General features: G+C 42.0%; 1 protein-coding gene across 1 annotated transcript; it reads left to right on the top strand.

Annotated features, from left to right (window-relative positions):
• Positions 1-3,308: 3,308 nt before the first annotated feature.
• SLBP (stem-loop histone mRNA binding protein) lies at positions 3,309-10,783 on the top strand. Its single transcript, XM_034416154.3, has 9 exons — positions 3,309-3,694; positions 5,323-5,448; positions 5,775-5,879; positions 6,251-6,310; positions 6,716-6,847; positions 7,459-7,608; positions 8,728-8,812; positions 10,007-10,089; positions 10,528-10,783. The coding sequence occupies exons 1-8, from the start codon at positions 3,648-3,650 to the stop codon at positions 10,046-10,048; spliced, it is 747 nt and encodes a 248-aa protein (XP_034272045.2). The 5' UTR covers positions 3,309-3,647; the 3' UTR covers positions 10,049-10,089; positions 10,528-10,783.
• The last annotated feature ends 5,308 nt before the right edge of the window (positions 10,784-16,091 follow it).

The raw sequence follows: 16,091 nt of genomic DNA, 5'->3' as shown, positions 1-16,091 counted from the left end.
ACCTTGAGCCTTGGAGAGATTCGAACCAGCAGAAATTGCAGGCAGCTGTGTTAATAACAGGGTGCACTAAACCACTGTACTATCAAGGCTCTTGCTCTTGATTGACTGGTGGAGAGGGGCTGGAGTCCTTTTTGTTCTCTTTTGGGCTGGTTGATTGTCTCTTTTGCATAGTCTCTTGATGGCTATTAATATCTCTGTGTCTATTGATGGCTGATTTTTTAGGGTGCCTGCCCGGCTTCTAGAAAATCTCTGGCATTTTGGGACTTGGCCTGGTCTAGGATTGTGTCACATTTTCCCCAATTGAAACTAGGATTCAATCTGTCTCTATGTTGTGAAATGAAAGGATTTTCGTCATGCCTTTTCGACTGCCAGTTGGTGCTCGTGGATGCCTTCGGCCAGACTTCTGCCTGTTTGCCCTACAGAGAGGCTGTTGCAGTCCTTACATTGTGTGTTGTAGATGACTTCTGTTTTTTTCTTCTGGGGTTGCTGGGTCATTTGGTTCCAGGGACTTTTTGACAGTTGCGTGGGTATCCATTTTGTTGGAATGTGTGGTATAGATGCTCCATTTCCTTTTTCTGCTGTTCTGGGTTCCTACAATGTGTTTGGGCTCGTCTAAATAAAGTCTTTACACAGCTTCTCTTGTGGGAGGTTGGGTTGTTGCTTTGGTACCAGAAGGGAACCAGAGCTGACAGTCAGAAGGCATGACAAAAATTCTTTAATTTCACAAGATATAGACAGATTTAACCCTAGTTTCAATTGGGAAAATGTGACCATCCTACACCAGGCCAAATCCAGAAATGCCAGGGATTTTCTAGAAGCCTGATTGGCACCCTGACAAATCACCCATCAATAGACACAGAGACATCAACAATCTCTGTAGGCTATGCAAAAGAGACATTCAACCAGCCCAAAAGAGAAAAAGATTCCAGCACCTCTCCACCAGTAATATGCATAGATTAACTCCAAGGTCAACGTCAGACCAACAATCAAGTAAGCATGTCCCAAAGGAGCTTTTTCAAGAGGCAACTGGACTTTCTGGTTTTTCTTTGAAGACGGTTCCCCTTCTCATCCAAGAGTGAAATGTCTTCAAAGAAAAACCAGAAAGTCCAATTGCCTCTTGAAAAAGCTCCTTTGGGACAAGACAACCATGACCTGGATGACGGAGATTCTCTATAGACAATCAAGTAAGCAATAACCCAATCAAAAAACTGGCAAAGAACCATCAGTAAACAGCCCAACCAAGGAATCTCTAAAGCTGCCTCCACCAACAGGCAAGACACCACAATATAAACTGAGAACAGCCCACTCCTTAGTAACACTGATGATGTTACCTAGTTGGGTAATAAAATGTCTGCAAGAAAACAAGCAAATTCAGCACCAAGGAGCCCTCATTTCAACCCTTAGCTACAAATATTTTGTATTGGTAACACTAATGATTGTGTTAGTGATAGTTAGACATAATAAAATAGTATCTGATAGTACTTTATCATATTGTATGGGGTTTATACTAGGGTAATAGATGAATCTCAGCCTGTATCTTTATGAAGATTCTCAGTCATCCAGACCCTGGTTGTCCCAAAGGTGTTTTTTCAAAAAGCAATAGGACTTTTGTTTTTTCCTTGACGAGAAGTGTTGGAAGAAAAGTCCAGATCCAGTTCCAAAGCTGGGGAAAAAATGGAGGCTGCTTAAGAAAGAAATGTCCATTTATTGATTGGCAGAACCAAAACACACACAGCGTGCAGTTCTGGGACAGCTGACAAAATGGTTTTGTATTTACAGATTCCTGTTCTGTGCAAGAACATGGCCTTTAATATTCTAATGGCTGTTGGCTCTGTAGGCAGAAGGGGAAATGCAAATCCTAGGTGTTTGTCTGAGCTAGATAGATACAGATTAACAGAGTTAAAAGGGACATTGGAGGTCATCTAGTCCAAGCAGGAGACCCTACACCATTTCTGACAGATGGCAATCCAGTCTCTTCTTGAAAGCCTCCAGTGATGAAGCTCCCACAACTTCCAAAGGCAACTTCTGTTCCATGGGTTGATTGCTCTGTCTGACAATTCCTTTCGCTTGCCTAATTGTGTTAGTTATCTGGAGTCTCTGTCTGACCCAGTCTTTCTGACCGGATTACCAAATCTGCATTTCTAAAAACTGGCCTCTTCAGTTTCTGCTTGGGTCAGGGAGACTGGGGCTGGCTTCCGCCTCCCTTAGGATTTCCCCCTCATTTCTCCTTTAGGGAAAACATTCTATCCTGCCTTTTTAATACTCCCCAAAATATTTCATTCTCTAGGAGGGTGGGTGGGTGCTGACTTTCTACAGAAGCAAAACATCTTCAAGAACAAGAAAGTCCAGTTGCCTTTTGAAAAAAAACACCTTTGGGACGATCTCAGCCTGTAATTTTGGGGAATGTCCTGCAGTGTAGGAGAAAGACACTTTTTAAATCACATGCAAGCAAACAGCTCTTATTTTGGCCAGGCATCTAGGAACCTCTATACAAGACCAGAGGGTGACTTTACACAATACAGTATATATGCCAGATTTCGGTTCCTAACTAAAAACGGGACGCACTGATCCAATAAAACAAGACCATTTTAAAAATCAGAATGACTTTCAGAATTCCTGCCAATGCTGTTTTTTAAACACTACCCGTTTCCCCTAAAATAAGACCTCCCCTGATAATAAGCCCAATCGGGCTTCTGAGCGCATGCACTAAAATAAGCCCCTCCTGAAAATATTTAAACGCATGATCAGCCGGTCCCCGCCATTTCCTTTGGGTTCCTCCATGCACCCCAAAATAATAAGACCTCCCCGAAAGTAAGGCCAAGCGCTTATTTCGGGGTTCAAAAAAATATAAGACAGGGTCTTATTTTCGGGGGTCTTATTATTAATATTATCCATTGCCAAGGAGCTTGTTCTTATCTATGCTGCAGCAGTATCCTCTCTGCAGCATCTTGGCACGCGACCACCCTTTCGGGGTCCAGCATGCAATTATTCTGCCCGCCTTTAAGACAGCCCTGTTTTCTTGCAAGCACCAAATATTAGTAAGGTGGCCGAATTCCAAAGCGTGCAGCAATATTCCCTCCCCAAATGCTTTTAGGAAACCAAAATAAATTGGCAAAATTGCTCAATATGGAAGGAGCAATGGATCCCTCGTCGGGAAGCAGCTTCAGCCGAGGAAAGCATCCCGCAAAGCCGCAAAGAAAAGCGTGCAACCTCGGGGGGCGCTGCAGAGAGGCCCGTCCGGGCTTGCAAACTTTTCCCGCCAAAGCGCCGTTCGCTCAAAAAGGCAAAAGGGGGGCGGGAGGAAGAGGGGGCGGAGCTCCGCGCGCCGGAGCAAACCATCGCCACGCCGCTAATAGGGGGGGGGAAGCCCGGCTCTGAAGAGAGGAGGATAAAAGCCGCCCCGAGGCCTTTTGTACCTCAGGGTAAGAGCTCGGAAGCGGAGAAAATTTCATCCACGGAAGGCGGCTGGATAATCCGTCCCAGAGCTGTGAAAGTGGGGGAGAAAAGCCTCCCCTCTAGGATTCCCCCCTCCCATTTTCGAGGTGGTAGCGGCCGCTCGGGTTGGCGCGCGCGGCGCTACCTGACGCGCCTCAGTTGCGAGTTTGGCGGCTTCGGGTGAGGATCGTCGGAAACGCCTCGCTCTCGTCATGTCGTTTCGCCAGCGAAGCCCCTTGGCCGGCCGGACTCGTAGCAGGTAAAGGCCGGGAGGGCCGTCGACGGCCTGTGGTTGCCTCGGAGAGGCTCTGATCGGCCTCCGTTCGTCCGCGGAGCCCCGGAGGCCTTTCCTCTCATCCTCGCCCTCTCTCTCGCTTCCTTGTGACCCAAATAAGGCGCCTCTCACATCAGCCCGGCTTTGGCGGGGATGGCCTGAGGGGAGCCCCGTGTTGAAATCCCCCCCTCACGCACCTCGGTCCTCTGGGTGATGGGGGGGGAAAGGTCGCCCCTTCCTCACAGGGTTGTTATTGGGGGTCTTGGATGCCAAAAGCTGGACAACCGCCTGATTTAAATCCAGGTAAAAATGGTGTGTACAAATAGGTTATACATACATACATACATACAGCTTTTATCTGGATTTAATTCAGGCTATTGTCCAGCTATATATATTATACAATATATGTCTTAAGTTTTTGCGGGTGTGTATATGCAAAAAATTAAAATCTCGGGTGTTTTTCCGCGTCATGTTAAATAACGTATTTTGCATATACAATATATTTTCTGAGGTTATATATAATGCATATGTATGTATATATATATATATATATATATATGATCCTAGGCAGATAGAATAGAGACCCCTCAGGTGAGGTTAAAAAAGAGCCCCTCAGGTGGATCTCATGGGGGCCGATGGTGAGGGGGGAAGAAGCTGCTTTCTTTGGGAAGGAAAGTTTTGAAAACGGCTTTCTTTCAAGCAGCCTGGCTCTGGGTGGCAGTTCCTAAAAACAAAGAGGGTAAGACTCCGTAAAAGGGAGGAGGAAGAGGAGGAGTTGCTGATGCGTTTCTCTTTCGGCCTCCCTCCCACTTCTGCTTTTTCCCCCTCCAAAGTCCTCATTATAAGGAAGTCCTCGGCTTACAGTCGCTCGCTTAGTGACCGTTTCGAAGTTACAACTGCCCTGAAAACAAAGCAGAGTCAATTGGGGAAAGCTGGATTCACGTAACCATCACATGATTCGCTTAGCGACCATGACAGAATTGGATATGAGCACAGGACGACTTGCTTGCCAACTGTCTCACTCTGCAACCGAAATTCCGGCCCCAGTGGCGGTTTGTAAGGCGAGGAGCAGCTGTAGCAGGATGGAGCTCTTCCACCCCCCCCACCTTTATGCCGTACAGGCAGTCCTCGATTTAGCAACAGTTCATTGAGTGACCGTTCAAAGTTAGAAGGGATCTGAAAAAAGTGACTTACGAACATTTTTCACACTTGCGACCCTTGCAGTATCTCCATGGTCATGTGATCTATATTCTAATGTCTTGACAACTGATTCATATTTATGACTGTTGCAGTGCCCCAGGGTCAGGTGATCCCCTTTTGCAACCTTCTGACCAATGGGGAAGCCAGATTCACGTAACAACTGCTGGGATTCACTTAACAAATGTGGCAAGAAAAGTTGTAAAATGGGGCAAAACTCACTGAACAATTTTCTCACTTAGCAGCTGGGCTCAATTTTTGTCGTTAAACCGAGGACTACCTGCATTCAAGAGCTAGGAACAATTCAAACTGGCTGATCCCCAGGCCAGCTTCTGAAACTTCTAATTGTAAAAAATTATAATTTTTTGTAATTGCTTTTCCTTGACTGTTTCTTCTTTTTCATTGTCTCTTGGCAGATCAACTGCTTCATGGAGTCAAGGCAGGAAGCGCGATGCAGATGGGAAGCACAGGAATACGCACGAGCCCAGCGGCCCAACCATTGACTACGATTCGTACAGCCTGGCAGATGGCAGATCAGAGAGGTGGGTGTACAGAAATAGTTCCTCACGATTAAGCACAGTGAAGTTCTACTTGAGGCAGAGGTGGCCGTAAAATGTTTAGTTGCTGGTAATATTTTAGCACTGTACTAAATATTTTTAAGTAGCATACTGGTGTTATCCCAAACAAATGAGGATAAGCACTGTTCTGCACAGAGTAACTCAAAAGCTCTTCATGATACATGAAGGGTTCAGTAATGGATGGCTTGGCTTAACCTGCGACACAGTTGAGATGGGGTACGCTATGTTGTGTGTTTTGAATATTGTGACAAAGATGCTACTTTGTTTTTCCTGCAACTTGGTGTTCACAGTTTCACAACCCCAGAGGGCCACAAGCCCCATTCAAGATGTTCAGACTGGGGGAGTGCAGTTGAAGAAGATGAAATGAGGACTAACGTCAACAGAGAAATGGCAAGGTACAGAGCTGCAATTTGTTTAAATTCAGTTTCTCAAAAAAAAATCTTTATTCTTTGAGATAGGGAGATCTAGTAAGGTAGGGAAGGTATTACCCCTTTTCCATGTAGCAGACACTTGTGTTCAAAATAGAAAACAATTTTATGCTGCAAGACAAGTTGAAGAATGCGCTATAAAAAAGCTAGCTCTTGTGGATAATCCAGTAGGTCAGGAAAATGTGGGTAAGAGTCTTACCATCTAACAAATGTGAGAATATTGTTAAGTGTTACATTTATTAAATAAATAATAAAACACCAACAATGCTGTAGCAGAACAGCACTGTAGCAATACATGCACTGAAAATAACTTTATTTAAAAAACAAATGTTTTACAGATACAAAAGAAAGCTGCTGATAAATGAATTTGGAAGAGAAAGGAAGACCTCTACTGGAAGGTAAAAAAAATCATTGCTCATAGCAAATCTACCAGGGATGATCTGTGAAATGGAGGCTGATGAGAATGAATAATTGAAGTACAGCTATGTTAAAAGTGAGTGGGAATGAGAAGATATGAGGGAAATGAAGAAAAGGGGAGATATTTCCCATGTTAAGGGCAGAATAGCACTAAAAGCAGTGGTGGGATTCAGCCAGTTCGCACCACTTTGGGAGAACCGGTTGTTAACTTTCTGAGCAGTTTGGTGAACTGGTTGTTGGAAGAAATCAGGGCAGAGAACCGGTTATTAAATTTGAATCCCACCATTGACTAAAAGCATGGGTGGGCCCCCAAATCTCTTGGCTTGTGTCTGAGAATGCAAAGCCATGAAACGAGAATAAATGAAAAATAAAACTATATTTTCCAGTTCGGATTCCAAGGAATCTACAGCAGCTGTGGAACTGGAGACTGACGAGGCTGTTCTAATGAGGAGACAAAAACAAATAAATTATGGGAAGAATACGTTGGCATATGACAGATATATTCAAGAAGTTCCTAGGTAAGCTCTCTACTCACAGAGTGGAGATTCTTTTCAGTACAAAATATCGTTTAATTTGCAAGTAAAGACAATGAATTTTTCTTTCCAAGAAGTACCTATGCCTTTTTTTAGTCTCATAAATCACCGGAATCTTTTATAGCATTTATATGAATCAGATGTATAAATCATACTTCTAAGAAAGAAACACATCCTTGCTTTTGATGGGGGCAGGGGAGCAAAAGGGAAAAGGATAAAATAAGAGCTCAGAAAATTGTCCCTGGAAAGTTGGCCATAATGTCACAAATGATTTCTGGCTCACCCACTTTGTAGTAAGTTGCTACTATAATTTCTCATTTCTGTTCTCGCGAATGGCTACATTGAAGGCTGTGGCAGAATATTCTGAGAAACTGGATGCCTCTGATGTCAAATTTGCACTAAATTATTACTCTATGTAAATATTGAAACAAATATAAACTGCAGTAGGGCATATCTGAGAGGAGGGTGGCGTAAGCTCGTTGGAGGACGAAGGCCTGTTTTATTTGCTCTGGGAAAATTTATCCAGAAATTGCTGCAGTGCTAAATTGTTGAAGGTTGGTGGTTTACTAAAAGTAGCTGAAATGTTTTTTTCCAAGGTGTCTACGAGTTCCAGGGGTCCATCCAAGGACTCCAAATAAATTTAAAAAGTACAGTCGGAGATCTTGGGATCAACAGATCAGGCTTTGGAAAGTGGCGTTGCATTTTTGGGACCCTCCCCATGAAGAAGGTTCCGATGCACAAGGACTGTAAGTAGCAGCAGTGTCTCTTAAGGGCGCATAAATCGTAAGCCTTTAAATGTTGAGGGTTATTTTAATTCAGGAATCATTCAGCAGGAGCAAGTTTTTGAAATTTATCAGGCTTGTTTCTTACCAAGGTTAGCTTAAGGACAGCATAATTCTTTTTTGTGGAATTGAGTTTAATAACCATAGTACAGGTTAGGCCTCACTTAATGACTGCCTCGTTTAGCAATTATTCAAAGTTACAACTGCTGAAACAGTAACTTTATGAGTGGTCCTTCCATTTCGTCCCCGGGGTGTGGGTGGCCCTTTGTAGCCAACAGGCATTTGTGATGGTTGCAGCATCACAGAGTCACATGACTGCCCTTCCTACACTTTTTTGGATAAGCAGAGTCAGTGGAGAAACTGGCAGTGAAAGAGCAACTTGTGGTCGTGTGATTTCTCGCTTAACAACAACAGGTGATTTCTTTTAACAGCCACATTGGAGACGAGGCTTTTAAGTCCGTTGTGGCCCTTTGGTGCTTTGCTCACTGGCCACATGGCTTAGCAAGATTGCTGCTAGTCTCAATTGTGGTTGTTAAGTGAGGACTACGTGTAATTTTCTACAAAATGTAGGCAGCTATAGTGCTACGCATGTTGATATAACGATTTCTTTGTAGTAAATTAACTGTTTGTCTTTTTTTTATTTAAAAATAAACTATTTAACATGATGTAGTAGCCGGTTATCAGAATTTTGTGCCACTTCCAGAACCTAGTTGGTGCAATAGAGTACATGCAGTTATTTTAAAACAATTATTTTTCTGAAAGTTTTGTTTATATCAAAACATCAATTAAACAAGTTGCTGGAATACTTTTCTAAATTATTTAAATGTAATTCTAAAAATCATTGGAAATCAATGATTCCAAAATCATTGGAAATTACATGTGATTTATACTTTCAATTCCTATTTGCCTAACTTTTCCTAAATCTTGCCTAAACTTTGGCTAAATATTGAGGTCATTGGGTAAATCGGGAGGCAGGTTTTGTGGCTAAAGAGAGGCTAAATGGGTTAAGCTAAATTCTCTCCTTAATCGCAACATTAGTGACTTATTTTCTAATATTACTAATTCCATGTTTTATTTTTGCAGTAGCCCTGTTGATCTCGGTGATATGGAAACAGAATCTGTAGGAAGCAATTCCTTGGTGCTACAGGGAAGTTCCCAAGACAACAATGTAAGTAATTCGAAGCTTGGTTTAAGTTGTAATATTGCATTAGCTTGCATAAATTGCTAGTTGTGTGGTGTCTGTAGGAGTAGTCTATCCCTGGCCATTCCGAAGTAGTTTTTTCCCCTCTTATCTTTCCATCTACTATCTGCCTCTCTTCTCACCCTAATTTAATTTCCTCTTTTTGCCTCATTTCCCAATCATCATGCACGCTGTCTGTTTTCCTTCCCTTTCTTTATGTTTTCTGCCATTCGTGCAGTCACTGCTTTAATTAAGTGGGCTTCTGTTGTGGAAACTGTACTGAATGTGCTACAGTGACACCCCTTCAGCCATTGGAATAATCTTGACTAATGTATGTCATTGTAACTGTCAGAGTAAAGTTTAAAATATTAAATAAGGCTGTAAATTTTTGGTGGGAAGTGATCAGGGGAAAAAAAAGGTTATACCTCCTGAGCGAAGGGAGGTCGAATGAGTCCGTGGTGTGTATAGAAAAATCAGGTGAGAGTATGCACCTGGGTGTTCGTCAGTTTTATTGAGAATAATTGTGACGTCTTGAGGGTAGATTGTTCACTACAGGTAGTCCTTGAGTTAGGACTACAATTGAGCCTGGCGATTACGGTCATAGGTTGGGACGGTTGTAAAACAGGTCACCATATGACCAGACCTGCTTTCCTGTGGTGGTAGTTAAAGCAAGAATCCTGGTTGTTAAGGAAACAGCATGGCTGTTCAGCAGACTCACTGTTTGCTATGGGATGGTTTTTGCTGGAAAACCGGGGTAAATGTGGCTTCTGGCAAAACCTTCAATCATGATCATGGGACCGCAGGGCGCTGCAGACAGCCATTGGAGCCAGTTGCCAATAACCCAAAATGGGGCCACATGGCCATGGTGGGGGTGAGTAAATATCAGAACTTTGAATCCATGCGGTAAGTCCCATTTGGGAGTTCTGTTGTATATTTGAATGGTCGTAAGTTGAGGACTACCTGTACTTCTGGGTATTGAGAACTATGTTGTCAAATTTTCTTCTGTCTGGGATGGCCTAAGGGCTCCTACCATGGACTAGAAGACCCCCAAAGCCCCCTCCAGCCCTAGGAGCCTATGCTTTTCCATGTAGGGCCCAATCAATGCAGCATATTTCTTGAGTAAAATTAACCAATAATATTATGAAGTTCCTGGTATGTTAATTTGGTAACCTTTTATTGCAGGTGAATTGTACAGACACCAACCAAACTGAGAAGAAGAATTGAGCATCGATTTAATGACTAAATCCAGCCAGAGGCACCTTCTGGTATGAAGCTTATGTCACCGGTAGAATCGTGTGTCCAGCAGGGTCCGTTTTCAGGAAGGGGCAACTCCAGTAGATTCAAACAGAAATAAGAAATTTTACTGCGTTACCATCTAGAGCTGCGGCAACTTTTAAGATGAAAATCAATGTTTCTCTGACCTCCTTTGAAAGCATAAGAATGGAGTCATATGTAATTGAGTAACTGCCTAATTTATATACCTGCATATGAAACAGGGGGCTTTGTAAGCAACTGGATTATAGTTAAGAAAAACCCGAATGGGCAACGTTGCCACAGTTTTAGCAGTTTTAAAACATGAAATTTTAGTAAAATAGTTTTAGCACTTGGTTAATGTCTTTTAACCATGACACAAGGTGGTTCTGCACCCTGCCCTGTAAGTTTCACAATGTGAGAATTTATGCTTTTCAAATTATTTCTTTCAGAATTACCAAACAATTGGCAATAACCTTTTCCCAGGACATGCAGGCCTCTTGGAGAAATAAACGGCCTCTTTCGGGTGGCACACCTCACCGAGTTTTAAGCCGATAACTTGTAAATAATTTTCTGCAGGGCTGTGTGTACCTTTAAGGACGGCTGACTGAAGGGAGCTTGGGAATGTTATTTTTATTCATTCTTAATATAATTTTTTTTTACTATTGTTGCTGTTTTTGTATGGAATAAAATATAAATATAAATAAAGCAAGACTGTCTTTGTATAACATGAATAAAAGTCTGCCGTTTTGAAGCATTCTGAAAGGAGGTGCAGATAAAGATCCAAGTAACTCAAACCAGCTGTTCGTGTGGCTAATTGCGGTTGTAAGTAGAGGACTAATTCTACCAGTGATTGGATATATCTTAATTCTTTAAAAAGTTATTTTGAAATTGCAGCTGTATTCATCTAGTTTGGTTATTCCACTGAATTTAATCAGATGGGTGCATTTCTGAGTGAAAGAAATGAAATTGGATTGCAAAATGAATGCCTCTGGTGCAAAACTTTTGGCGTATCTGACTCAAACTGTATCTTGCTGTGGGATCTGCAGACCCCAAAACAACTTTTTAAGTCTAAGACTGAACTGCACAAGTTTCCAAGAACCAATGGAGGAGCCGTGGCTGGTCTTGGAAGGTGGAAGAGCAAAAAAAAAAAAAATCCCTTTTCCTGGTCATTGTTGGCCTGTTTTGCTACAGCTGGACAATTACTGATTGGATTTCTGCCTTCTGGAGTCAGTCGTCCATTCACCCTTCAAGAAATGTCCTTTGATTATGTGGAGTTGAGCATTTGTGCTTAAGTGCATTATTGCTCTTAAACAGGCACACCCAAAAACGGCATGGGAAATACCAATGTTTAATTGGGACAAATTGCATGTGGGTTTGTTTGTTTTTTTTTGATACCACCTCAGGAGACGCCATCCTTTCATGATGCCTTCCTGACAAATGCCAGCTAAAGTTGTTTATGCACATGCGCGCACACACAAAGTCTCATTTTGGTTGCACAAAACTAATTGATAAGGGTGGGGGTAATCCTTCAGAGATTTTTAGCTCAGCTAATTTGGATCGGAGTCTCCTAATTTTGTAAATGTTATATAGTTGTTCAACTAGAAGCCTTCGGCTCATGTTTTCAACCACTCTTTGCCTTTTGACCTGAATGATATGGAAAGTTTTATTTGAGAGGACACCAGCAAAAGGTCCCTGAGAAAATTGACCCCTTGCCTGTAAAGAAAAACAACCTCAAACCACAATTGGCTTTTGTTTAGCCATACTTCAGCTTCCTTTCTCATTTTTATCTGATTCCCTGGGCTTAATTCATGTTTGGCTAGTGGCCTTTGCCTTCTCTCTCCAAGCTCAGCTCACTGGGTCTCTACATGCATCCACAGGGAAATTGGGGGGAGGGGGTGCCTTGCTACTACATGTTGGAACCATTTTGCCTTGTGATGGACTCCAGGGTCGGCTAATTGAAATGAAATCCTTTTTTCTCAAACATTCAAACAGAACAACTGATGGGTAATCCACTAAAATGTTTCATCCCCAAGGTGTTTGATGAAAAAAATGAATTTCCCAATGCTGCTACTTAGTCCACGACAGCTGGCCTGGTGGAGATGGAGGTACAGATAGTCCTTGACACAACCACAATTGTGCCCCAAATTTCTGTTGCTAAGCAAGGCAGTTAAAATGAGTTTTGCCCTGCTTTATGACCGTCCCTGCCACAGTTGTTCCGTTCATCACTTCAGTTAAATGAGTAAGAGTCAAGTGAATGTGCCTTCCCCAATTCCTTGTTAGAAGGTTGCAAAGATGATGACCCATCATCAATCCCTGCCAATTTTGAACATGTGACCATGGGGACACTGCGACGGTCGTAAGGGTTAAAATCTGCCATAAGTCACTTTCTGTAACTGAATGGCAGGTTTCTCCTGGCTGAAGCTCTCTTCTGCAGTCTCCGTGCCTTTCGTGTCTTGGTTGACTTGGGGTCAGGTATCTGTAAGGGCCCATTGCGAAAGTGATTCCTATAAAAGCTCATGAAATTGGGTTATGCTTTTGAGGCTAAGTAGGTAGTATGAAATCTTCCCTGCTCCCTCCATTTTTTAAATATGCGAATATATTTATCTAGACATGCAAAATGAGTTGGAACAAGATAGAGCAGTGATGGATGAGCAGGCGCTCCCTTTGCCAACTTTATCATTCCTTCTTGTCAGTTATGGAAACGATTTTCAGAAATTGAAAGCTGTGGAAAAAATGCAAAATAATAATATTTTTAAAAAGGCTAGAAGAAAGAGGAAAATTGGATTCCACTTTTCCAATGTTATCTGACTTTTAGCCTTACCCCAAGTGATATGAAAAGGCAAGTCTGAAGTAATCCTTTTTGCAGCCCGTATCTAAGAAACAAAGACGGGAGCAGAGTCTCTTTCAGCATGTGAGAATGTTGACATAACTCCATACAGCAGAGAGAGCAAGAACATACATTACAGTATGGCCCAAACGTTAAGCTTTACAAAAAAATAGGTGCCATCTTTGCAGGACAATGGATACTATTATAATCCACCACTAGATGGCACCAATGTTCCAGAAATTCAACTTTGTGGTCTACCCTTTGCAGGAGCATCTACACCCAAGAATAATTGCAGGTGAAATGGAAGTTTCCTTGCTTGCCTTCCCCTTCTGCGTGAGAATTTTTTTTTTCCTGAACAAGGCACATGTCTAGTCTAGTGAAGAGAAGGATTAAGAGTGATAATCTTCCTGTAATTGAGGAGCTGTCACAGAGAAAGGAAGGTCAATTTATTTGCCAAAGCACCTGAGGGCAGGATAAAAAGTAACGGATGGAAACTTATCAAGGAGAGATCCAACCTGGAATTAAGGAAAAATTTCCTGACGGGCTATTTGAAACAATAACAGCATAAAGAGCACATGGTTTTTAAAGCAATGAGTTGAGTGTTTCCTTTTATTGTGTAACAGAGAACTCAGGGGTGACTTTATAATAAATCCATGAACATTTTTGGGATCCCTTAGCATTGGCTACTGTGGAAACTGATTTTCTGCATTTGCTCCAACTACATTGAGGCTGTAAGTAACACAACAAGCTTCCTTTGCTTTCAAATCAATATTTGGAAGGAAATATATTCAAAGACTTCAACATGAGCCTGAATTATGTTCCTAAAATATGGAATTTCATAGATCACACGAAGAGCTTTGGTTCTGCTGACCTGGGATGTGGCACAGAGGATAATCCTACTTAACTGGAATGGATCTAGGCTATGATTGTGTTCTTACACTTCTGGATGGAAGCCACCAGATGGTATCAAAGATCATAGAAAAATATATCCACCTCCTGCTTCATGCCAAGTTCTGAGCTAGTCTTTTGCTCTCTTTTTCCTACATATCTTGCAGAATTGGAAGTCTTTGGAAACAAGCCCTTCAGATGAAATCTAACCAAATTTCATAGAAGCTGTTGCTGAAGGTTTACTAGAAAGAGTGCAGAGAAGAGCAACAAAGAAGATTAAGGGACTGGAGGCTAAAAAATGAAGAAGGGTTGCAGGAATTGGGTATGCCTAGTCTAGTGAAAAGCAGGACTAGAGGTGACATGATTGCAGTATTCCAATATTTGAGGGGCTCCTACAAAGAAGAGGGGGTCAACCTGTTCTCCAAAGCACCTCAAAGCAGGACAAGAAACTAGATGGAAACTAACCAAGGAGAGGAGCAACCTAGAACTAAGGAGGAACGATTAACCAGTGGAACAGAAGTTGTCTTCAGAAGCTGTGGGTGCCCCATCACTCTTCAAGCGGACATTGGTCATTCATTTGTCTGAAATTGTACGAGGTTTCCTGTTTGAGTAGGGGGTTGGATTAGAAGACCTCCCAGGCCCCTTCACACTCTCTTATTCTGATTAGGGCACTGGAGGCCTCAACACTCTTTATACAGTAGATATCAATTTAAGCACACTAATTAACTTTCCCGCACAAGCAGGCAATCATCTTAAGTCAACATGCTGGGTTTGATTTTTTTAAACTCGGTATCAATATGTGATCTCTGAAAGGACAATACTAATAAAATGTAACACGGTCCTGACACAAATTGAATGTTTTAGACGTATTCAAATCCTAGCAAATCTTTACATCTCCAAGAAGTCCTTCAACCCGATATCCTTTTAAAAAAAAATCGATCATGTGGTTATTGGATAAATAAAATATGTGATTGTTCAGCACATAAACACCCTTTGTTAAATGTGTCCGTCAATAGACAATTCGTATAAATGATACTAACTATCTTCAGAGGCATAATATCACCTTTATTGATAAAATAAATCTCCAAAAGACAGATCAAATGGACGTCAACTAACCAAGCATGACATTAACAGGGATTAGCCCGAAAGCAACCCACATGGGACAAAGAATTTTCAGTCAAAAGCCATCATACTTCTTCGTATTTCTTCTCGGTATGTTCAACAAATGCCACCAAGGCCGTAAACTCTTTTATCATCTTACATTTATTTTGTCCATGTTCGTCACAATCTATCTTGCCATTTCTCTCTGGGTCTTCCTAAGTCTCTTAATATCTTTCTCAAGACACTCACTTCTGAACGCATGAAAGGATGGAACCGAGCACAGTTCCCATGGCCAGAGGATGCCCGGAAACAGTCTTAAGTCAATCACAATGAACTAAGTCAGAAATGGATGACCTTCGTTGGGTCACAAGTGATCTCAAAAAACGCGGCCCAAGGAAATTCTACGTCATATTGGAGAAACACAACCCTCTTTTCCAGCGCAGCGAAACTTTTAACAAAGTGGGCAGACTTGCCACTTCTGCCTTAGTGACTTAACAATGTCTTCAGAGCACCAACCAGCAATCACTGAAGTGAGATACAGTAAAGTCGGCGGTTAGATGTAGGAGTGAAATACTACCCGTTCACTGTGGTTTGGGCAAACTGGTAGTGATAAAAACTACCGGTTCGAGCAAACCGGTAGTAAAAAAATGCTTTTGAAAGTTAAAAAAAAGGTTTGAATGATCACAGCTGTGCGCACAATCATCTGAACTTTTTTTTTTTCTTTTTTAAAGAAAATTTTTTTACTACTGATTCGGGCGAATAGGTAGCAAAAATGCTTTAAAAAGTAAAAAGTAAAGTAGAGTAAAGTAAAAAGTAAAAAAAAAAGTTGGCCATGCCCATCCAGTCACATGAACCTCCCCCCACCAAGCCACGCCCACGAAGTCATGCCCACAGAACCGGTAACAAAAAATTTTGCATTTCAACCCTGGTTAGATGCCTCCAGAAGATGCTCCCAGTTACTCGCAGGAGACACGAGCTGTCGAGGGTGTCAGGTTATGATGTTTGTTCTGCAGTCAAGAACCAAGAGGCAGGAGAATTTGAATGTTTCTGCTGGCTTGGTTGAGACTACAGGGAAAGGCAAAATGCATCAGTGCCCTTAATGCAAGGGACGGGCGAAAGTCTTTCTTTGGGTTGTTTGTTTCCAGATATTTCCAAGGATACGGCTGGGAACCCAACGACTTTTATCTTTCTGATTCT

Source organism: Pantherophis guttatus, chromosome 5 (genome assembly GCF_059756535.1).
Source record: "Pantherophis guttatus breed Tessera chromosome 5, ASM5975653v1, whole genome shotgun sequence".
NCBI lineage: Eukaryota > Metazoa > Chordata > Lepidosauria > Squamata > Colubridae > Pantherophis > Pantherophis guttatus.
This window is presented reverse-complemented; position numbering and strand designations above follow the sequence as displayed.